This window comes from Cynara cardunculus (genome assembly GCF_001531365.2).
Source record: "Cynara cardunculus var. scolymus isolate 2C chromosome LG 13, CcrdV1, whole genome shotgun sequence".
NCBI lineage: Eukaryota > Viridiplantae > Streptophyta > Magnoliopsida > Asterales > Asteraceae > Cynara > Cynara cardunculus.
The window spans coordinates 12,115,830-12,141,824 of NC_037540.1; the positions used below are offsets into that span (position 1 = coordinate 12,115,830).

General features: G+C 33.9%; 2 protein-coding genes across 3 annotated transcripts; both read right to left on the reverse strand.

Annotated features, from left to right (window-relative positions):
* Positions 1-1,448: 1,448 nt before the first annotated feature.
* LOC112525106 (CASP-like protein 5B1) lies at positions 1,449-4,322 on the reverse strand. 2 transcript variants are annotated; one of them, XM_025135064.1, is made up of 4 exons: positions 4,135-4,303; positions 3,874-4,030; positions 1,842-1,974; positions 1,449-1,764 (listed from the first exon to the last, which is right to left on the reverse strand). In XM_025135064.1, the coding sequence occupies exons 2-4, from the start codon at positions 4,005-4,007 to the stop codon at positions 1,561-1,563; spliced, it is 471 nt and encodes a 156-aa protein (XP_024990832.1). In that variant the 5' UTR covers positions 4,008-4,030; positions 4,135-4,303; the 3' UTR covers positions 1,449-1,560. The 2 variants fall into 2 exon arrangements, with proteins under 2 accessions (XP_024990832.1, XP_024990831.1); XM_025135063.1 differs by having other exon boundaries at positions 3,874-4,322.
* A 1,763-nt stretch (positions 4,323-6,085) lies between these two features.
* Positions 6,086-20,354, reverse strand: LOC112524092 (delta-1-pyrroline-5-carboxylate synthase-like). The gene is made up of 20 exons (XM_025133736.1): positions 20,173-20,354; positions 19,212-19,283; positions 19,023-19,126; positions 17,055-17,157; positions 16,805-16,966; positions 16,230-16,507; positions 14,057-14,207; positions 13,669-13,833; positions 13,435-13,512; positions 13,064-13,153; positions 11,316-11,402; positions 11,130-11,216; positions 10,940-11,036; positions 10,739-10,842; positions 10,453-10,528; positions 9,244-9,394; positions 9,054-9,122; positions 8,816-8,882; positions 8,656-8,726; positions 6,086-6,541 (listed from the first exon to the last, which is right to left on the reverse strand). Exons 1-20 carry the CDS (start codon positions 20,230-20,232, stop codon positions 6,460-6,462), a joined length of 2,154 nt encoding a protein of 717 aa, XP_024989504.1. The 5' UTR covers positions 20,233-20,354; the 3' UTR covers positions 6,086-6,459.
* Positions 20,355-25,995: the final 5,641 nt, after the last annotated feature.

Sequence of the window (25,995 nt, forward strand, 5' to 3'; positions counted from 1 at the left end):
AAATACCAACCTCCTACTTCATAATTTTTCACACCTTGCTTTTCATTTCTCTTCTCATATATTCTACTCTCACAACTCTTAACCCATTAAACACAATAAATCATCACAACCTTTAACTCACTAAACACAATCAACCATCACAAAACATGAAATCACGTCAAAGTGATGATGTTTGTGTGTATCTTCGAAGTGGTGGTTTATTCCAAAATATAAATGGTGTTTTAGAGTACCTTTCGATAACCTCCCCCACATGTGCAATACGTTTGTCTTCGCCAATAACGTATTCTGGAGTCGTCAAACGTGTGACGAAGAAGTTAAGTTTACGTGGTCCTTTCAATTTATTTTTTAAAACGAATACGTTATATCAGTTTATGGACGACGATGATGTGGTAATCCTCCACAACGCCATTCGTCAAACTTTACCAAAAATGTTGACACTATATGTGATCGACAATGGAGGTTATGGAGGAAATCCATCAAGTGCAAACCCGGGCGGTCCAAAACACTTTTTACCCCGATGCTGTGAGCACACTCTTCCCTGACGTTAGCGGTGCAAACCCATATGGTCCAAGCACACTTTTCCCCACCGCCAATTTATATAAAACGTTAAGTAATAAAACAAAATCCATCGTCAAATCGACGTCATAGAGTGTCATAACATGACAAACCGCAAAATCAGATATAATGTCTGATTTTTTCTCCCAAAATCAGCTAATTTTTTTTTTCGTAACCACAATTACCATTGTCTTATTTTATACCGAAAAACCATGAAATTTAAAATTAAATACGTAAAAAGACACAATTTATGTATTTTTCCATTTTTATTAAAAACACCCCTTAATTGTTAAATAAAAAACACAAAATGACGAAATAGAGGTCAAATTTCGTAAATCAGATATAATATCTGATTTACGAAACCCAAAACAGATAAAAATAATTTTTGCGTCTCCATAATTATAATGGTTTATTTTTAAACCTTTACCCATGAATTTTGGTTCTAAAAAAGTTAGAAAACACAACTTAAATGGCGTATCAGTTTTATTAAAAATACCAAAAAAAAAAAGATTAAAAGGCTGGATTGCCCCTGGGGGCGATGGGACAGTCTGGATCGCCCCCTAGGGCGAGGTCAAACCCGGTCTTCGAGGGTGAACAGTAATCTCGTCTTTTAAGGCTGAATTTTTTTTAAGAGTTCTAATGTGGATCGCCCCCCACATGTACGGATCGCCCCCGGGGGCGATCTGGGTGGTCAAAACGCAAAAACCTTAAAAACCCGATTATTTTGTGGCAAATGGTTGTATTAAATGGTTATTTTTATAAATTTCCCTATAATAAATCTAATCCATTGAAGACTTTTTATCTAAATGGTGTTTTATAGTACAAGTATAACCAAATTTTTGTAAACTGGTTCAGAACCTGGTAAATTAGTGATTACAAAATAGGTCAAGAAAGTAAGCAAATGATTTGAATTCTTAGTAATTAACCCTTTCTACTTGTACAAAAACATAGAAAACCAACCCAGTTTTAGGTCAAAATATGATCATATTTACAGTTGACACAAATTCAAGAAAGGGAGGCCAACAACCAAAGTACCGTGTGAGAAGAGATGGCGAGCCAAAACCATGCCCCGAAAGCCAAACCTATGGATATCTGATACATACTACACGAAAGAATGGGTTCCAACTTGCACAGCTCCGAGTCTCTTACAAACAGAACCATCACTCCAGCCGACGATGATGACGCTGCAAGCGCTAGGATTGCCGTTACCTGAGTTGGTCAGTCAAAGAACTTGTCAAATTTATTACAAATCTTGGAAAGTAAAACTACATGCATACGTAACGTACCCAATCGCCAACAACGACAAGACTTAGTAAGATTTGACTCTGCAGATCTTTCTTTACCCATAGAGCATGAATATCAAGACAGGCAAGTCCCAAACTCCACAAAACTTCTAGTCCCATTGCCGCAATTAGATAGCTAATATCAATCAAACACACCACCACAAATTAGAATAACAAATATAACACAAAAGAGTGTCCCTAGGAATGTTGTTTGCAAATATAACAATTATAGTGTCCTATCTTAAGGATAAAATGCATTAAATAATTCGGTATCATGCGAAAGACACATGCAGAGAGCCAAAATATGTTGTTAGAAAAGGGAAAAGGCATGAAAGGGTATAAAAAATGAACCAGCAATGCCTAACATTTCCAGTTTGTGGGTCTTATTTATGTGGTGTGAATGGGAAATGAATATGATGCAAATAAATGCATTCAAGTTTCTAAATTGATTCTGGCCACTAACATTTTAATACCCAAAATCTGGACCATACTCTTATGAGATCACAAAACACTTCCTTGCTACTGTAATCATGCTTTCAAGCAATAGTGAACAATTAAAAAGAGGTCAATATGCCTTCAGAAACTGCTTCCAGCCCACTTTAACCCTAGTTCATGTATCTCTCCTTGATCAATTTGCAGAACTTTATAGGACTACTTATGTGCCCTAACACACTTGATATCAAGGTTATCCACCTATTTAAATGACGTACAATGTGAGATGACTACAAAGGTCTTTTTTCCTCTTGTTAGCACAAAAATGCTTCTAATACAACAGTTAAAATCAACGTAGATACACCAAACTGTTTTACAAGATAACCATAGCTTTAGAGATAGTATCTCAGTGCACCACCTCCACTACCAACTCAATAAAAACATTGTCAGCACCCACAGGGCACTGCAGCCTGCTCATTATGTGGGATTATCGATGGTTTGGATTACCAACTGTAGTTAGAAACTTGTAACCATGTTTCTGGTTAAGGAATAAATGTCACCTCACCGATGACAAAAGAGAGGTCCACCAGCAACCTATTGTATGGCTCCAGCCTCTATTTACAATAGTTAGGCCAACCATACAGTAGCACGTCAACTACGACACACACACAAAATTGACATCATTCTCCGTATGTTATACTCGCTAGACTTTTCAGTTGTTTTCAAGATTCAAGAATTTTTTTTTGCAGAAACAAAAAAAAAACCTCTAGAATTTCTCAAGGATTCAAGTCATTTTTCACCTCCATCTTTCTTGGTTGACATATTCTTAACTAATGTGCTAATCATGCATCTTGTCTGTCCTAACCCGTCTTTAGAACTTAGAACTCTTACTGTGCTAGCAATTCCCCAAGAAACTCTGCACATCGTCAACATTAAGTAATGGTGTCATCATTATCGCAAAGAAATTCATCGTTTTTTGGTAGTAACGAGGAGTGTGCTACTAGGATTGCTTATTGCATGCTTCACTAGCCTAGAGATGCAAGCAAACAGATTTCTGCAAATATCAAATCTAGAGAACATGTTTCCAACTATAAAATTCTTTTCAACCTAATGCATACTTGTTTTCATATGAATACGGTTAATCAAGAACATCCCAGCTCGAGTCTACTCACATTAAACTTCAAGGACACAAAATAGCAACAAAAGTGTTTTGATTGGAAAAAACCACATCTAAAATCTGTAAGGATGACTGCATCTCTTTTAAAATGAACGTGAAACATAATCAAATATAGAAACTTACACCTTATCCAAAAATTGGTATTTTCCATTTCCAGTAACCAATCAATGGAATACGTAAGGATTTCCATGCAATTCATGATCCTATTATTACCTAAATTGTTACAAGGTGGTCAGCACATAGATAATTTGATCAAACTTGAACAAGTAAGTACTTGAGATAACGCACTTCTAATAATATAATTCCCCTCTTTTAGAAAGAGAAAAACCCTTAAATAGCAAAAGGAAATTACAATTCGAAGCAATAACATGAATTAAGGAAATACAGATATCAAGAACAGTAATTGTGTGTTTGACTGAGAGATACCAAAAGGAAGTGGCGCTAGAGAAACCAGAAGAAGCAGCCATGACTGCGATAGAAGCAGCAGCACATAAAAACTGAAAAATCCTCAAGACAAGGCCACTGGTGATCCCTGGAGTCCCAAAACATGGCTTCATCATATGTATGTATATGTGTTATTTAGCTACATAACACGGATGAAGAAGATTGAAATTAGGTTTTGTAGATGAAATTGAATGGGAGATAGATCCCTTCTAATCTGACGCTGATTCCGCAAAGAGTACGCACAGGACTTGTTGCCCCTTTTCCGGCGATTGAAGTCAGAAACGGGAAGCAATGGCACACCAACTCATCTCATCACCAAATCTTTGGATTTTTAGGCGCAACTTCAACCCACTTCCGTACGGATACTTCCACTTCAATCAAAGTAAAGTACCAACAATTTTGCTTTTCATTCTTTGTCCCAAATTGATCCATTTTCTCGATCGAATTCAATTTTTATTAGTTTTTGACGGCAATGTCCGTAAAGCTTATTTTCTTAATCTAAAAATAGGTGTCTTAATTCGTTAAGACATTTGTCTTAACTCGGGCTAAAACGAGAATTTTATTAAATAATCATTAAAAAGTGAATTTGGTTGCATAAATTGGTTATTTTGATCAATTTCTCTTGGACTTGGTTATTACTCATACTTTAGGTTTTCTTGATTCTACGTCAAACCATGGTTGTATTGCTCTACTATAACAACTCAAACAACTACAAGTGGTCCTAAGATGACGAGATGCATGTGACACAAAAATGTATGATCGTGCTCGGGTACTATTACCCAACTATTGGAGAAAGATCCCGAAACAAGCAAAGCTTTGTCGACTACACGACAATTTCATATAAGGTAGGTTCTAACAACATATATGGTATCTGAATCGGTTAAGGATTGCAAACGACATGTTGAAGGCCTTGTCTACTTTTCTTTGGAAGTTGTTTATGGAAGTGTGCTTAACGTGCATCAATCAAACCAATACGTCATCCTACACTAACATATTTTAAAATTAATATTGCTTAAATTAATCTCTTCAAGAAAATATCTTTTGTTTTCGTTCGGTACTGACTTGGGTTAGTTACAAAATCACTAACGTCAATAAGATAGTATATTTTAGAAAAACCTTTTTAAAATATATGGTCGTTTAATATTGTAAATTAAAGATTATGGTATAATGAAAAAGAAGAACCCACATCTATAAATTACGAACACTCTTTAAATTAACAATATATTAATTTATCGTTTAATTGATCTCTTTCAAATAAAAATAATCCAACCATTACCATATGTAAATAGACTATCTTGCAATAACCATCAACTTTTATCGCCAAAACTCTTCCTATTAGTGTCGTTATAAGTTTATAGCATACTTAATTACAATATAAAGATAGTGCGACCATATTTTACGAACAATGTAGATATAGGTGTGCAGGAAATGTCTACTGCAGAAGTATACAATGATCCCGAAAGGTCTCAAATAAACAAATTGGGATCCTTGTGAACAATCCAATACAACAATGCAGAAACAAGGGTCCAACCATATGAAACAGTAGTCCGCCAACGTTGGTCGACCCACAAGCACCAGATAGGTAAGAACTAACTCAAAACACGCAAATATAGCATTAGCATGCAAATCAAGATGCTGAGATTTAACGTGATTCCATTATCGGTGTAATAGTATACGTCCATAGTGTGAAAGAGATTGGTATTATCAATCAAACGAGAGTTACAACGATACTTACAAGCTCAAATGGATCTAAAATCAGCAATACGATGCTCCTTGTACATTAGTTGGTAAAAAGAGGAAAGAAAACAAAAGATATATCTTGGGCCAATGAATGAACTCTAGAATATGGCCTCTTCTCTGCCATTTCACGTATGTGACCTAAGGCAGCGACCTGAGGTTGCACACTTCCCAAATAGAGTATACATGAACATGGTCAGGTCGCATACCCCCAAATCACCTGGTCGCAAATCTTAAGCCTTTCCACTGGACTTAGCCTAGCAAGGCTAGGTCATGCAACTTGGTGTCGCAGATGTTCTTGGGACAAAGTCTCACGAGCTACAGCTCGCACGTCTGGCACACGAGCCACGTGAGTTTCAGGTCACGTGCCAGGTCCCAGGTGCATGGGAATGGTGCAGCATCTCATGTTACAACAAACAGGAAGTTATAAAAGGAACCCAATAACAAATAGAACCTTGTAGTGCCAAAAGCTGGTCTTATATAGGACTAGGTTTCCTCTAAACTTCAAACTGAAACTACAATAATGCAATGTAGGATTATTTGATTACATGAATTGCTTCCCCCTCTCCTCTAGCCCCTGGATCCCCAAAACAAATTGGATTATTTTATTAAATAAAGACAGCCTGGTTCGCTTATGTCACGAACACATATGAAGCTGTTAAATGTAATTGTACAACATTTTGTAATTTTGTTCATGAGGAAAAGATATCACTAATGTTGCTACCTTGATTTCTTTCACTTCATAAGGCAAGCATATGTCCATCCATAGTCTCAAGTGGGCTCACCATCCAGGGGCTGCCTGCTTCAACTCAATGCTCCAAACACCACAGTTTAAGCTTGCTGAGTGAGGTCTTTGTGTGTATACACAACCCCTTTATCATCATCCACAACTTGTCCATTTCCTCTTGCAATCCTGAAAATTTAAACAAACAGAATCAAATCATAATGTGTTTAAAGGGTTCCATCTGGAAATTGTAATTGTATAGTTTCCCTCTCTCTTTTTTTTTTTTTTTTTTGCATTTTGAATGATATAATCTGGGGGCAGTTGTGGCTAGAGTGATATATCTTCTAGAAATACCAAAATTGCAGAATGCCTTATTTTGGAGATCACAGCAAATCAGTTGAAGATTACTTGCAAGAGTCCTGCACTTGAGTGTTTTCAACAACCATGGCGTTTGAAGCTCGTTTTATTGGCTGTTTTGCATGCTTATTGGCTAAAAGAACCATAATTGTACCAACTAAATTCGATTCTAACCCCGCCACTTCTCTAGGAATCCAGTTTAGACCCCTATCCAACATAAACTACTATGAAGAGAACAGATGCCAAGTATATGCAACATCCTAGGCATTCTTAAAGGATAAACTTCCTTCATTTGTTACATTAAATCAAGCTGCACAAGCACATTTGCAGTCTTTCTAATGCAATAAACTGCAAGAGGTATAAATCAGAGAAGAAAAGGCGGTAAGTTGGGGTCTACACGGAAACAGCCACTCTAGGGTAGAGGGCATGTATGCATACATCTCACCCCTTCCCCCCTGCGGGTCCCTGCTTTCAAGCACAAACAACCAATTGTTCTATTTCTGTGTTTACAGAACTACAATCTAATTCATATCCATTGTGAAATGAGAATAATATTTACGGGAAAAATCTCTGGATTGGCATATTTTAATTTTAGTTTCTTAAGAATTTGTAAACTACTTCCAACAATTACTTGAACAAAAGAAATTACAGTTATACTTGGCAATTGTTCATCACATAATTGGTAAATGAGATCATGCAAAACAAATATGATAGTGATGAAGGTATGAGGTGTGTATCTAACTTCTAACTTCCCCATGCAAATAATGATGACAACACCACGCCAAAGAGCTGAAGGTAGGGATGAATTTATAAGTCGACGAGACACAATCATATCCGTCTGGCAGGATTATATAGACTTACAAGAATTCTTTATCAACGGAGACTATCTAGTTAGTGATATCCATATATTTTCATGTATCATTGGAGGAAAACCCAAAAAGTGTCAGTTGGGCATTTTAAATTAATTTTCTTCACAAATTCTATCCATCATAAGTGCAGATGTCCCTGGGCATTGATTAAGGATCACTTTCGCAGATATGAAGTCATTACCCATTTACTATAGGTATCCCCATCTAGGCTCTAAGCAAGTAACTTTAGAAAAGGCTGTTCCCATCTATGGAAGCTACTGAAGCATGATGAAAACCTTTGTTAGTTTAGGAAAGATACCAGCTACTGTATCATGTGAGACTTCACTTCTAACATGATTTACCAACCCTCATAGTAACTAAGGAAAGTGTTTTGGCATCAAATCATGAAGATTACAAGTGGAACAGCAAAACAAGTCCCAAATCTAAATAAAACTGTTTATCTGCCCAATATTGATATAAACAATGATGTATTTGAAGCATGATAATTATGATGTATGGAAATTGTATTGTGCTATTTGGTCCAACAAAAATCTGCATCCCACTTGTTTCATCTTTTTGGGTAACTGTCCTTACTAAATGTTTGTCCTGGAAACAGAAGTCGAATTTAGATATTTGGACTTTTGTGTTTATCTCACATAAGGGAAGTTTTGGTCTATACTTTATATAAATTGAACTTAAAGTTATTCAGGTAAAAAGGCTATCAGATCAGAAGGATACCGAGTGATGCCAATAGAACACCACCTGCTATAAATGCAAGGTACAAACAAAGACTTCCCTCCCCAACCATCGCAAACCTGAGAAGATTTGCACCAGGGACACACTTTTTCTTTAAACGGTTCTGAGCAATATGGATTAAAGAACATTGCCCTTAAAACCATGCTAAGTATAACTTACTAGAAACAGCACATGGTGCATTTAGATTTATCAATTATATGAACAATGGGAAACAGAAGTGAGAAGTGAAAAAGAAAAATCTATCAGTTGTTCAAGTAGTCATGAAAACCCTGTGAAAAGAGAACTGTTTTCGTACAAAATGGGAATTCTGAAAAGTAAACAAAGAGAAAAGCATGAACATACCATCGCGTTGTTAGCAATCCTTCAACTCCTACGGGGCCACGAGCATGGATCCTACTCGTACTTATCCCAACCTATCGTGCAATTGGACAACCAACGGGACTATGACTTACAAGAGAGAAAACATTGATTAAAGTATGCTATTCTAAAAATGATACCATACCTCTGCCCCGAGACCAAAACGAAATCCGTCACTAAATCTTGTGCTTGCATTATGAAAAACAGCAGCACTGCAAAAGTGATCAGCCAGAGGATATTCCATTGTGATGCATTAGTAAAAGTAACAAAATGTGAACATTAAATCTCCAATATTAAACATCCGGTTAATAACAATTCAAAAAATGGTCCACAGGCATTTATAGCTTCGAGCAGATAATAGAAATGCAAGAAGATGCAAGCACCTGTCCACTTGACGTAAAAAAATGTCTGCAGCTTCTGGGTCTTCTGTTACAATGCAATCAGTATGAGCACTGCAAAAAGAAGTATCCAGGATAGAGCTATGAGCGCCTTGTAAAATAATGATGTACAAGGCATGCACATAAAGATTCATGACTACATAGAAAGAGAGTTTGACTATATAAGTTAACATGCCTTCCATGCTTGTGTATATGATCAATGGCAGCATGCACATCATCGACAATTTCGATAGTGCAAGACAGTGAACTGTACTCGTGATGAAATGATGGTGCTGGTGGAAGATTAAGCAAGGAACTTGCCCTTGGACCACCATATATACTGACACCTGAAAAAAGCACATCAATATAACAGTTAAAGTCCTTCCATCAAGCCTTTATTAATAATGCTCACAAAAAGGTAAAATAATAATGCTTATTACAATGCGGCTATATAAGTTTCTCAAAGAATCAGTACTTGATTCAGATCAGTTCACTGTTGGGTATATTGACAAACCAGAAAAATTCAGGAAGAGAGTACTCAAAACTGAAATTGGCAAGTTGGTTCATATATAAAAGAGAACCGGATGTTGGATATAACTCTTACGGCCTTAATACTACCTAGATCTAATCAGAGGAAGGCATAAGTACTTTTGTAGTCAGATGACCCTGGTGGCAGTGATTAGTATTGGGAGATTTATGATGTCTATTTTAGTTAAAGACTGATCGGGAGTGTAGATAAGTTTCATAGAGGCTTCCGAGGTGACGGTTGTTTCTTTGAATTGGTAAGCGATGGGTTTAGACCTCTACATAAAATTGGTTGATGATATTAGTTTAATTTTATGAGTGCTTTCAAATAACAATTCAAAGAATTTCTTGATTGAGCAATAATCATACTAGAGTTAATGCAAAAACTTGCCATATAGAAAATTTTTGTATATCAAAACATGGTGAACCTCTTTGGTTACTTAGGGATACCAAAGAAGAAAAGAAACAAATAACCAAGAGGTAAAAGTTGAAATGATTCAAGATAAATATTATGCAGGAATGTATAATATGCATGTAAATCTTTACCAAATTAAACTATACGTCATGGCACAAGATAGAATAGTGACATGTATCATCTAAACACCAAGAAGAACATGAATGGAAAATCATCTTCAGAAAAACTTATTCATATCTAGTTGATCACATATACATTATCCCTGACTCCTTACGTGAATAAGGGACCCCAAAAGGAGAAGTTTCAGGTAACGCTTTGCCTCTGAACACTATCCGGTTTAATAAAAGAAGCATACATTTTGTAAGCATACACAATTATATATTGATAGACTGATGCCAAGAAATAGATTAATAGACAGACAGAAATCTCTGTTGATAGGTTTGTGAATGTAAAAGAGTTTCATGCCTTTTGTTTGAAGTTCAATGAGAAGCTCATTGACGCCATCATTCTCCAGCAGCTCCTCATGAACAAGAAGTGTTTCCTGGTGATAAAAAGCATATCAAATATCAAGCATCTCTGGTCAAGCAACAAATATGTATATGTACTTCTGTCTCCATAGTCAGGTTGTTCTTCTTATTCTCATTAAACCATCAACCTTAGATCAGAAAGGTGAGAAACAAAAGGAACATGCTTAAAGCAGCATACAAACCCCAAATGGGGAAGCACCAGATGCTTTAAGAAAGAAAAATACCATAGCATTACAAGCTGCTGGGTAATCCGTTTTTGCATCCAAAACTATGTTCTTTGCTTTTTCCATATCAGCAGATTTGTCAACATAGACGTGACAAATTCCATCTAAAAAGTTAAGAAAGCAGAATTACTGTATCGTCCGCATCTGTCAAACATCATTTGATTTACAGAGAGCATATATCATCACTTAACAACATCTTACCAGCATGGCCAAGAACAGGAATTTGTGTTGCTGACTTTATTTGAGAGACTAGTTCATTGCTGCCTCTTGGAATCACAAGATCAATAACATCATCAAGCTGCAGCAGATTTGAGATTGCATATTACCCGGTACTGCTTTCTCCTGGTTATTTTAGAGTAGAGAACAAAATTTTACACATCGAACAACCAACCTTAAGCAATTCAGGAATCTCTTCTCTAGAAGTCACAAGGCCAATCAACCCTTGACCAACTGTTTCTGGGATGCATGAAGTGATGATCTAAAAAAATGTTGGCAAAAGTATAGCAATATAACATCAACAAAATGAGACACTGTTAAAAATACTTTCATATCAATTAATTAACTCAACAAAGTTGACCTTGTGCAAGATTGCATTAGAGCGTTTTGCTTCCTTTCCCCCTTTCAGTAGGAGCCCATTCCCAGTTCTGATGGCCAATGATGCTATCTGTTTTGATCACAGAAAGATCTAAGACTTGCATGATAAAAGAAAAAACCCAATTGAAACTTGAAAGTGAAATGCTAACCAAGACATGATTGCACATGATAGATATCAGTTATTTTCAGAACAGAACAAAAATATATCACTATTTCTGACTATTGAAGATGAGAGTATTAACAAAATAAGTGATGATTGAAAATAACTGAAAGTGAAATGCATATCAAGACATGATTGTGCATGACCACTAGTAGTCGTCTTCAAAACAATAAAATCACTATTACTGGCCATTTGAAGAACTCATTAACATAATAAGTCATCACCTAGTCAACCAATGCAATTCCATTTTTAAACAAAAGCATTTCATTCAGGCCTTGCCTGGTAATACTTACCTTCTGTGTTTCATGTTTACATCTATTTCCTAATGCGGATTATGTGTTTTCTGTTTGATATCAAAATTAAGAACCATTTAAAAAGAGAATTTCATTTCCAAAACAGAAGATGAACATATATATATGAATTGTGTTTTATTAGCATTGAACCTCAATAAGTCTAGCAGTCAACAGATATTTTATTAAGCCAGTTCTGTAAATCCTAAAACATCATAATCAAATTTACAATTTATGATTGGCGGCTACAAAAAATTTGTACACCAAATTTGGTTTCTGAAAACAGAAGCTACTGCCACATACCATTGTTTCTATCTGGTTTATATTCCTTCAAAAACAAATGAAAAGACAAGGTAGACTTTGTTTTTTTGCTCCCCCCCCCCCCTTGGCCATTTCCTACGTCAAGCATAGGACGGGTGGGGGCAGTATTCATTGTCCAAATAATAGCGTCTACAAGCTCGCAAGCTGTCTTATTTAATAGGTCGAATATCAAATACCAAGTATTAACCAGAAAACAATTTGAAGTTCAAGATACCCTTGAGCAGTTAAAAGGTCTGCATACACTCGAACTAAGTAGTACAACAAAATACCCCCTCCGTCCTCTACCAGTATCCTACTTTGATTTTGATGGTAAAAAAAAAACACTTTTAAATTTAAATGTAGTAAAGCATTTAGTCTTTCAAGAAAAATCAATAATGCAGGATAAGGTACAATAAGTAACACAAAATATGAAGAGAACCAATGATAACACTGTAGAAGATTATTAGATTAAATAATAAAAAACAAGTTGGTGCGTAAGATATCCTGCATCTGATGTTCAGGTAGCGGTATCCACAACTGAGAGGTGGCTAGAGATGCTTATATAACCTCAGAAAAAAGGGCATTTAATTAAAAAATTTCAAACATACAGGTTTAACGTTTAAAGTCAAAGTATGACAACTAATAAAGAACGGAGGGAGTGTCGGAATTAGCTTCAGAAACAAAAGAATCATACATGCTAACTTTGCACAAAATACCAAAGTAGCATCCGCAGAACAAACTTATGAATGAGAGGGTCCTGGTGAATGTAATGATATGTCCAGCAACAATCAATGCATCTAGCATGCACATACAGATTACAGTACTTAATCAAGAAAACTCGCACAAGGGATTCTGATGTATAATGAGAGGGTCCTCGTGAATGTAATGATATGTCCAGCCACAGTCAAGGCATCTAGCATGCACATACAGTAAGAGGACTTTAATTAAGAACACTCACACATGGAATTCCTATGTGTATACCTGAACTAGTGCCTCGGGCCGAGACTCGAAGATAACAAGAAGAACACCCAAGGGGGATGACATCTTCTCTAAGATGAAACCATCTGACAGCTGGATGCAACAATAATCATTAGAGAGAGAAACAGATCCACGCCATTAAAGGATATATCAACCAAAGGCCATTTGTTCCATTCTAAGAACCGGAATTCTAAATCAGGGTTGCATCTCTAATGTTTCAAACAGAAGTAACCAAAATATTTCCTTCTAGAAAAAGTTTGTAGTATATCTTTGAACTTTTGAACTCATATTTGCACACCTGTAATTTATGAGTATCCTGATTTCATAGAAACTCCAAAGAAGTACAAAGCAATGTCAAAGTACCACTTCCTTACCTCTGTTCTCCTTAATACTTGACCAATTGGCTCTTCCATCTTGGCAAGCACACGGATTGCTTTTGCAAGACTAGAGACCTATAATATATGAAAACTGAACCTTTGTGAAAACGGGCAGCCATTATCTAGTTATAGCATATGCAACAAGAGGGAACAAAATCATAATAGAAAATTCAAAGGAAGAAAAAAGTGGTATTCTACACGATAAAGCCCACAATTTAAAATACGACTTGCCTTCCCAGGCTTCAAAGCCAACCGCGAGACTAATGATGATTCATATCCAGCATCTTGTGCAGTAACAACATCAGCTTCATTTTCATGTAGGATTGTTTTCTCATTTGCTTCCAGGGCATCAGCTATACCTAATAAAATTTTACTCCTCTCTTCTGCAGGCATGGCCTGCATTAGAGAATAGAAACAAGTATGATTTTATAGATCAAACTTGTTATGCCAATGGTTTGCTGTCGCCATGCCTAGTCATGGCACCATAACTATGATCAACGTATTGAAAGTGTGGTGCTCAACATTAGATCCATTGATCAGATCAAGAGACATAGGTTGCCTCTTACTGCTAAAATACTTCATAGACAACTTTAAAACCAGTGAAACAATCCAATAATACCTGAAGAAGCCTGGAACTTTCTCTTGCTGCAACTGCCATTTCACGTGCATTTAACTCTCCACTTGGGATCCATGTATGTGCATCTCTATGAAATAGCGTACCAATGCGCTGTCCTCGGAGAACTTTTATAATATTGTCACCGGCGAAGCCACTTCAAATTTAATAAAGTTGAATCAGCTATATATTATGTCAATAAAAAGCAGACACTAAAGAACAAGTGAGAACACAATGCCACAGGTTATTTTCAATGCACAATATGGTTGCTCCTTACAAATACATGTCTGTTACCTATGAGCCTTTGAAGAACAACCAGGACCACTCTATCTAGATTATAGATCTAAAGACTGGCAACTTTTAGTCGTCAGCTCACATCCAATTGTAAAGAGTAGGACTTCTTATTCTAGACACAATAGTAAACTCTGAAGCATTTTCAGCATGTTAGCCCTTTCTATGAGAGCAAACGCAAGCCATCTCATTAATGGTTGACCTGGTGGAAAATACCCAGCCCTACGCACGCTTTTAGCATAAAATAAAGTTGCAAATTGTAACATACTAGTTAGTTTCCTCTATATTCCATAAGTTAAAATGTCATGTCTCGAACACTCGATGCATTTAGCTTGAGAGAAAATTGAGAGGAACTATATGTCTTCTAGAAGGGATCCAACGACTATATGATAACTGGTAATGGTTTCTCCATGTATGAGTCTTATTTCCTTCATTTTGCTGAGAAGCAAGCTACCTAAATCAGCTGAAATTCAAGAACTCTATGGAATATAATCAAAATCTTCTGACATATTTCGGGAGTTTTAGCTCCGATTAGCAAAGGACTAGAAAGTTTCTCCGGTCCTTTGCTAATCGGAGCTAAAACTCCTGATTGTATGCCTCTAGGAATTTCTGGTACTTTCAACTTCAAATTTTTTGCCTATTTCTGTATTTTTTTTCGAGATTCAAGACCTAACCACTTTCTAAGTAACAGAAAGAAAAGCAACGATGGGGGAACATGAGACGAAAAATAAGTCCAATAGGTTTCACACAAGAATACCAGCTACAGTACCTATTATCCAAAGGGTTATATACATTCTCATTATGAAAAGGGGTCATTTGAGCGAGCTACTTTACCATATTCCGAATTCAACGGCTTTAATAAAACCCCTACATCTTAAAAAACCCAGAAGTTATCTGTATTCCTCGGAAGCCCCCGCCCACATCACCATTCAATATTTCTTGAATTTCCATTTACTGATACAATCTTTTACGGAATCGATCCCCTTTTGACCCGGCTATTCACGGAATGTGAGAAGCATCACTTTAAAAGATCGCCTCTTGTATCTCTGACCCACAAGGACGGATATTACATATAAATTTTTTGAAGGCATAGAAAACCTACCTTGAAAACATATGAAATGGTTTGGTAAATCATAAACTTGGGATGACTGAAATTCTTCAATAACATTATAAGCTATATAATAAAGACATAATTGCAACACCTAAGTCTTTTGATCCTAAACAATCCTTCTTTTTCTGTATCCTTTTGAATTAATTAACTAGGGGCCTCAGAAGTTTTGCATATGCAACCTTCTAAATGTTTGGCTAGTTATAAGATTACCAACATACCAGACCTGAGTAAATAGCTAAAGGTTGTAGTTATTGCTCAACAAGAAAGTTATATAGGTAAACCATCTTCTCTAACAATCATTGGGATGTCAAACAACAGCATATGATACGGACATTTTACTACCTGATCATGGTCTTTGTTTACATTACCTTTAAGGCAGACACTTTGAAAAGTCTGTATAAGAGGTATGTCAAGCAAAGTCAGGTTCTGAAATGTAATGAGTTTGGATCTACCCTCTTGGGGTTCCAAAAACTAGGGCTGTTAGGTAATCCTGTTGGTCTTATGATATTTCTATGAGATCATATGAATTAATTCACTTGTTTTAAGTTGTAAATAATAGTCCTCCCTTTTAACTTAAATGTGCAGGTGTGCTGATGAATAAATGTTATACCAGTGAATACAAAGTCGGAATAGACAGACAGGCAGGAACATCACAAAAACTGACATGAAAAATTAAGCAGTTTCAAACTTTATAATCCCATGCCTGTGTTCAGATCTGAGAGATAATTCCTATAGAGGAAAAGAGATTAAACTGTCTTGTTCCCACAAAGTGAATACCTTGTGATCACAACAGGGATGCCAGCTTGAGAAGCATAGACGGCAGCTTTTACTTTAGCAGTCATACCACCTCTTCCTAACCTAGACTTGTCACCAAAAGTAATTGTATTTTCCAGCTTTTCCTTGATGTATGTATATATTAGCTTTGATTGGGGATCGCTGGGAGGGCCACTGTAAAGACCATCTACATCACTTAACAGCACAAGAAGGTCGGCTTTTAACTCCAACGCCAGTAGAGCTGCCAAACTGTCATTATCCCAGAATATACCAGAAGAATCCTATAAAAGATTGCATGTGACATAATGTAATGAAAGCATGTAGCATAATAAGAATTGAAGTTACTCTGCAGCAGAAACTTAGTATTCTAATAAATTGGACACATACACACACGAAAATCAAGCAAGAAGTTGTCACATAAGCAAGGGAAAAGAGAGAAAAGGTTATTTTCCCCCTAGGTGAAGGCCAAAAAGGATATCTCTCAAGAGCATGTGGAGATAGAGAGAGTTGATACCAAATTTTAAATTTTTATAAAGCTGTGTGTAAGAATGCAAAGTTAGAAAATAAGAGAGGTATACCTCATATGGAGCTCTCCGGGTGCTAATGGAATCATTCTCATTAAACACAGGGATAACTTTTAAAGACAACAACGAATCCACTGTTTCAGTAAGTTGCTTCCTAAATTCTGGACTCCTAAAGTCATTATCAGTCACAAGAAGTTGAGCTGATGTCACATCCAGCTGCAAATAATTAATAGCAATTAGTTGAGCAAGAAGCAGGATGAAAGAAGGCACATGGATGTAAAAGTACTGCAGATTATGGATTCACCTGGCTAAACAATGTATCATAAAGTGCCATAAGACCATTTTGTCCAACAGCTGCACATGCCTTGCCATCAAGCTCAGCTTGTGGTTTCTGAAGATCCGCAAAGCTTCAACAAGAAAAACTATCAGTCATTATATATCCAACTAAATAAAAACTATGAATTACAAGTTACAACTTGGCATTGCAGTGGCACCTGCCAACACTCCTATAACACTTATCCATGTGTTAGAAATTATTAGATTTTCCCAAGAGATGCTTTCATCTCAACACTGCTACCCACATCTCACTTAAAAGTAAGGGATGTTTGGTAAGAGGTACTAAACAGTAATTAATGAGAATGAAAATAAAAAGATTTGTTTGGTTTTATATAATATAATGGCTTCCCATAAGCCCAAATTTTCATTCCAGGTTAAATTGTGGGGAATGAAAATCCATTCCCTGTCATTTTCATTTTCATTCCTATTTTCATTTCTCTGCCTGACCAAACAGCCCCTAAACTTTGAGCTCAAATGGAACTCTAGTATCATCTTATTAGTTGGTATTATTAGAACTGAACAGGAACTTCATTATAACTATAACCAGAACATAAAGGTATGTAAATGAAATTAAAATCCAAGAAAAACAAGCCAAATTAGCTTATGAGAGATGCATAATATGATCCCAATGTAGTTGTACGGCGTCATAGTATGATTGATCCAAAATGCAACAACAGAACTCAATATCAGATTAATCTCAACTTTGAGGTCCCAAATTGGACCAAACTTACTAGACTCCATCATTACTGCTGCCATCTTCTCTTTCTTAGATCCATTATTGACCTTTTAGCGCTCTCACCTTCATATCTGTTTTAACTTGGATATGATTAGAAATCCACATTTAGTTAAAGAGGATGTAGAAATCCAAACATCTTTAATGATTAAGTACTAGAAATCCATTTCTATGGTTCATTTTTAGTTTTTATTAGGTATTGCTTTTAAATATCTGTCCAGAAGCGCTTAGTATGGAATTGGGTAATGCCAAGCACCATACCCGCCCACATGAGGACACACCTAGACTAGAACTTGAGTGAAACTAAAGCATTGCTTCATTATAATCTTACATCCGACTAAAAGTTCACGGCCACTGTTCTTTTTTTTAATTGGGTAAGTTACATGCTTCCCATTTCTGACTTGCATCATAGATTTTTAACTTTTTAGTGCTCAACCAATCAGATTATCACATGATTCTCTCTCTGCCTCTCCCACCAACACTTGCCTATTATGTGGATTAAACCCTGGCTTCAAGGTCACTTATTGGTACCTCATGATCGAGGGCCTCTTGATCTCTTTGTCTGAGAGACATGACTAGATGTGTGTACCTGTGATAATATTAAGTTATCTGTCCAGCATGCTGTAATTTGAGTCATTCAGAAGACTCTTGTTAGATATAACCAGAATAAGCCATGATCTTGTATTATCATTGGCAAAATTATATGGTGGCATTTAAATCTCAACCTTTGGTTTAGCAGATAGAAAGTTAGATTGTTTAGGGTGTAATCATCATCTTTTCTAGAAGGGGCAAGTATGACAACTTACAAAGGGAGCAGGGCCACATCCCCACATCCATTACACCTAACCTTGTCAATGCATGTGCTCTGGTGTCCTGTGTTGAAATTCTTGAAGACAAAAATAAACATCAATCCGGAAAACTATCAAATAGAAGGAAAGAAAACTAACATCGAAATTTGTTCACCAAATTCTCGTTTTACAACTAACTAACAGTCGGGTCAAATGTCTGTCACTAAATAGGTCATAAGATCCAAAATATTTGCATACAAGAATAGCCCTTGGATGCCTTACAGTAAAAAAAGAAAAATATCATGCAATAGAAGCAAAAATATATTTTTTATAAATAAACTATGTCTATAACTAAAAGAACTCCAGCAGCAGGTCCATAATGATTGAAGTTCATGATGCAGTTTCTACTAAGTACCTGCTGTTAATTAATTTCCTGTATCTAAGTCGTTGTCGACCAGCTCCAACAGCACCAGATGACACCAAGATGACCTCAAATCCTTGAGAATTTAGTCCTTGAATCTGCATGTAAGAGATAAATATCACTGTGAGCATTCATAGCTTGTCAAATATGTTTGCAAGAACAAGTGTTGTCATAATCATCCACCTGCTCGCAAAGTGCTCCTAATCTTCCCAGCGCAAGTCTTCCGTCATCTCGGGTGACAACAGCCGTCCCAACCTTTAAATCCGAAAAAGAATCAGTTCAGAGTAATCTAGGCCATTGTTATATAGATATATGTGTTACCCATATTGAACATAAACACCATATCAGTACAATTTTAAATAGTAAAAAGTAAAATTGCCATTAAAAAGCAAAAGATATGATATATATAAATTATAGTGACTGAATCAAAGTTGGCCATCCTCGCATATCCATCTCAACCACAAGTTTTGAGAGACTTTCACCCCTTTCTTTATTTGTAACAGCAAGTATCTTTAGATTGTAATTTATTCTGCACAAGCAATCCATGATGATCAATCCATTTTAGAGGTGTAATCTAGCATACCCCTCCAACACCGCAAGTAATCGTCTCAAAGAAGACCTATATCACATGTGGTACACCTAATTGCCCCAAACGTCACTTGCTAATCAAGGGAGTAAATTCTCAAAATCAAGTTTCCCGATTATTAGAATATTACAGGGTCACTGCTAAATGACTTTCTAAGATACAGCTGGATAAATCCAGATCACACATGAACAGGGCTCAGAGGTAAAATGAACTACGTGATTACCACTCCCAGTAACGTTTCCATCTTAATTCACTACCCAGCACACAAAAAAAACAAAATCCTACTCCCACTAATACAATTAAACCCTTGAAGAAAAAAAAAGCAAAATTTACACAGACGATCACACCCTTCAATTTGTCATCAACAAAACCAAAACTTTGCATGATCAAACAATCACACACACACGCGCACACAACACAAAATCAAACAAAGAAATATAAAAAATGGCGAATGGAATATGCAACATTCGAAACCAGAGAATTTTGGGATCAAGCAAACAAAACAAAAAAACAGAACTAGTAATCAATACGATTAAACTCAAGGTAATCAACAATCACCTTGATTACGATACGCTTAACATCTTTAAGAAAACCGCGAGTAGGATCGATGGCGTCCATTGTTAAAAGCTTACACTGCTTATCTGTGTGATTTGGCGCCTACCTTCTTCTTCTTCTTCTTCTTCAACGAATAATAGAGCGACGAGGAAACTCGTTTACGACTCTAATCGTAGGGTTCCACTTCCATCTGATTTTGCAACGATTTTTCCGCGTATATATATATACATGCAAAATGGACATTTTAGCCTTTCTTCTTTTCGCTTTCTCACAATTTCGCCACTCTTTTTTCATTTCTCACCATTCCATCCATCTTTTTTTTTCCCTTTTTTGAACAAAATCCATCGCTTTCATTCCACCATTTTTTTCTCTACAAATATATCATCTTTTTTCAATTAATATTTGCTAAAATTGGTTACGATAACAATAACTAAACAGAAGAATATAAAAACAATTAAATTATTTGTGATTCTTCAGTAACGGTCAAAGTAAGTGTGTGTGATGTGGTCTGTCGAGGTCAAAATCACATGATTTACATGTGATTTTTATTGAAAAATTATATATAATTCAACCGTTTTCTTTAACAAATATGGTTAAATAATTTAGAAGTCGTTCAAAATGTATATCCAACCATTTAAGTAATATTGATTATTGTTTGTATAATAATGTTAATCATCAGAATTACAAGTGAAAATAGTGATTTTGTGAAAATTAGAGATAAAAAAGTGTCGACCAATAGAATCATTCTGATTTGATGGTTGGGTAGTTTTAGGCCTTGTGTTTGGGTTTTTTAAAATATTTTGTGGTTTATATTTTTTAATAATTTATGATATTTTGTGTAGATACATATGTTTGTGTATCTAATATGCTTGAAACCGTCAAAGTTTTATCCAAAATAACCGAACGAAACCAAACTATTGAAATTTTCTACCGGTTTTGTTATCCTTTGGGAATATATCTAAATATATTCTTAAATTTTTAAAAGGTATCTATATTATATTATATTATAAAGTATTTGATAAAAGTTCTTAAAAATCATTTTTTATGTATGAAGTATTGTTTATTTATGCATATTACTTAAAATTTAAAGTTACAAGTAATTGTGTATAAGTACAACTTATTAAAGTTTCATATCTGAATTCGTGTAACTAACTGCAGATAAACATAATCAAATACAAGATAATCATCTCATTTTAAATATAAAAAATCTAAAATATAATTAAGATAATCATTGAGTTCTAACAAAATACTTAATTCTTGTCTTTATAAAAATTATATATTAAACCAAAAAAATGAATTAAAGAAATACACAAAAATATGAGAAATTTTAAAATAGTTAATTTGGTATTAATATCGATATTTTTTTAATTTTTTATGATATATCTTCATATTTAGAGTTTATTTAAAAATAAAAACATTATTGTTTTCTTATAACCATATACAACTATATTATAACATAAACTGAGACAAAAGAACGAAACATTAAAATTAAGATGTATATCGCTACATTGTGCAAGTAATCTTCTAGTCATTTTATAAGTGTAATTTATAAGTTTTTTAAATTTTAATTTATAAATTTTAAAGTTTTAAACCACCTACGTCTTATTATACTAAAAATTAAATCAGTTTTAATTTTTAAATTTTATGTCCTTGTAATTAGTTATTTGATTTATTTTATATCCCTTAATTTTTTATTTTACACATTTGTCATATTAACATAAATAATCATATATATTATTTTATCTACAAATTATATCATTATAATTGTTTCATCGATACCTTCAAAATGACCTCAATATTGAATATTTTAGCATTTAATCATACTATTAAATATCATGAATATCTATGAATTATTTTGTTTTATATCTTTACATTTTATTTATACATCTTTAAAATATTAAGAAAAATACATAATCATAAACTAAAAATACATTAAAAAAAATATATTTCTTTTTTATTATAATTATACCAATATTTTTTTTTCAACAATACCTTCAAAATTAGTTCAATATTGATTTTTTCTTGATTTAACAATATTTTAAAGTATCATAAATACATATAAGTTTATACTATCTATATCTATATTATATTAATAAGCATGTATGACCGTTATTGTTGGGGAAAAAACATGTATACGAATCTATACTACGTATTGTTAATTATATCTATTCAAAATTTACATTTAGTTACACTACAGATGTATACAATTAGAATCGGGATAGACACAAAAAGAACAAAAATGAAACATGATTGATATTTTAAAATCTCAGTTTTAAATTGAGAAGCACATTGCAGCATCACGCGAGCACTTTACTAGTATGTATGTATGTATGTATGTATGTATGTATTATAGATATACACATATATGGTTGGATTCACGTAAAACCAACCTGTTTTCATAAGACCTGTGAGACCACGTTTTTACACTTGAAACTTCACAGCAAAACATTGTAAAGATAAAAAATCTGATCATTCACAACAAAAACATTATAAAGGTTACTTTCGTAGTGTTTTACGATAAAGTTTCAAGAGCAAAAAGATAGTCTCACGGATCTCATTAAAACAGGTTGGTCTCACATGATCCAAAATCTCTCTCTCTCTCTCTCTCTCCCCATATATATATGTGTGTGTGTGTATGTATATGGGTGGGTTCACGTGAGACAAAATTGTTTTCATGAGACACGTTAGACAAGTTTTTTACACTTGAAATTTCGCAACAAAATGTTGTGAAGATAAAAAAATTCGAACTTTCACAACAAAAACACTGTAAAGGTTACCTTCAAAGTGTTTTGTTGTGAAGTTTTATTAAGTGTAAAAAACTTGTCTCACGTGTCTCACGAGTCTCACGAAAACAACTTTGTCTCACGTGATCACAAGTGTATATATATATATACTGAGATACATTAGATCAATCCCCGTATCAATCATAATTCGTGGGTGAGTTTGAGATTAAATGTGATCAATAGTGGAGATCTCTTCTTACACTTCTCACCTTAACTCTCTTTCTCACACGATCATTTATATTATATATATATATAGCCAAAGATTATTTTGAGAAGAACATTTGAGAAGTAGAGAAGTGTACTTATTTCTTCATACAATCAAGATCGGATTTAACTGGTTAATAATTACGACTTTGACCGGTCAAAATTGCGAATATACGAAAAATAGAGAGGGTAGTTTCATAATTTTTACAAATAGACGGCAAACAGGTTCATATATAAACTATATGTTCATATGAATTACTTTAACTGATTCACATATGAACCCGTGTGATTCACATATTAATTAATTAACTGATTCACATATAAACTCGTATGATTCCCATACAATCTAATTAACAGCTTCAAATATGAACATATAGTTCATATATATGCGTATAACATGGGTTCACATATGAACCCATTTACCGTTTATTTGTAAAAGTTACGAAATTATTCTCTATTTTCCACATTTCCATACGAGGAATTATGGATTCACGGTCAAAACTGTAAATATTGACCAGATGAAAGGTTAAGATCACTTTTACTTTTGAAATATTTACCACTTTTCAAATAAATCTTTCCAATATATATATATATATATATATATATATATTTTCGATTTTTCATGTCCACTCATAAAATATCATTTTGTGAGTTGTCAATAACGGTTACGTAAATTATCAAACAATATTATCACATAAGAAATTTGTACACATTACAACAAACACCATCAGATGACATGTGATCTCAATAATTATATCGTACCAAATTAAAATACCTTTTTTGTAAATATTTAATACTTTATGGTCTACTAAAATGTACAACTATTCATATTAATGTAAAATAAATAACACATAAAATAACATAAAACTATGATACAAATAATACAATCATAATGTTATGTTATGCTATATATATATATATATATATATATACATATGTGTGTGTACAATTATGCAAACTTTGTTTTTAAACAATGAGAGACTGTTTGACAGTTGCTGAATGGTTTGGTGCAGAATGATTAAGAGACTCTGATGAAATAATGCAAAATGAAATATAACTATTTGATAACTGTTTACAATGAAATTAGGGCGCTTAAGGGTTAAGAGAGACTCATGATACAAAATCATTCAGATGATTTTAAAACCATTAAGAGACAAAAAAAAATTACCAAACAAGATTCACTTATTAACGATTCAGATGTTATCTCTTAATGGAACTATTAAGAGGTAAACAAACAACCTCTGACTATCATAATATGGCTTTGCATACAGTTATACATGTAACTAATTTTTTTTAAACGATAAATAATTCTATCACATTATCTATTTAAAGAACCTCGATAATTAAAAGTGGTTAATCTTAAAATTTATTTTTCTTTTTACATATCAGACATGTATATGAAAGAGAAGCAACAAATTGCTACACCATTTATATCAATTTTGATCGGTCCATTGCGACGAATGAAGACAATAGTACAAGTGTACAACACCTAACCATCAATCGCGTCATATTCCATATACACAAAGTTGTGCCCATCATCACATAGTTTTATTATGCTTGTTACAGTCAAAATAACAACAATCCTCTTTTTCCTTAATCTGACTTAGGGTCTGTTTATCAGCAGCTTAATAGAACTTATATCTTATTCGGTCAATTATACATGACTGTTTGGTAGTGACTTAATGATATATATAGAAAGTGATTTATTCTACAAATTATATTATTTTTGAGGTAGCTTTATGTAAAAAACCAAGTTTTTTTTCCCAAATATGTCTCTTCTAATTAAAAACGTTCATTACATTTATAAAAAAGACTTCTAAATAAATTTTTTTCAATCTATACAGACATATTAATCAACACAAATAGTTTTATCAATACATAAATTAATATAAAACCAACCAAATAATTCCTTAATATCATCTCATCAAAGACATATGAAATCGTTCATATATAATTGATTTAATCACTGTGCCATAATGAATAGTAAATTGATAGTGTTTTAAAAAAATTAACCATACATATGATCAGATTTTATAATACCTTCTAGAATAAGATAAACACATATTTGATTACGTCATTAAAAAATCGACAATGCACTATAACTTTTATAATATTGGAATGTTACAAATGATTATACATGAAGAGAGTTAAGATGAATAGCATAAGAAATGATCTGGACCCTTAATCACTTTTAATTTATAGCTTATCTATGAATTATGTTTTACATGGTAATTGATCCAATGCATCTCATCTCGATGCATCTCATCTTGTGCATTCAAGGATGGAGATCCTTTTTTTACGTTTTTCATCTTAACTCTTCTTTTTCTTCTCACTGAAACTCAACCTCATTTAATATTATATCAAGCTGAACAATTCATGATTGTTAAAAGCAAGGTCGTTCTTGGGGGAGGGCGGGTCGGACATACGTTCAGGGTCCACAAGAAATGGGTTTTTTTTTCTTCATATATACTATATTATGAAACATTTGACAAAAACTCTTAAAAATCATGTTTTATGCATGAAAAACTGTTTATTGATGTATATTACTTAAAATTCAATATTACAAGTAAAATGTGCAAAAATACAATTTATTAAAATTCCAAATTTGTATTCGTATAAGTAACTGCAGATAAACATAATCAAATACAGAATAAACTTTTCATTCTAAATATAAAAAAATCTAAAATATAATTAGGATAATCATTGAGTTGTAACAAAATATTTAATTATTATCTCTATAAAAAAATTATATTATTAAACAAAAAATAAATTACTTTGTTATTAAATCTAAATTAAATTGTAATAAAAATTTGAATTAAAGAAATTACACACAAAAACT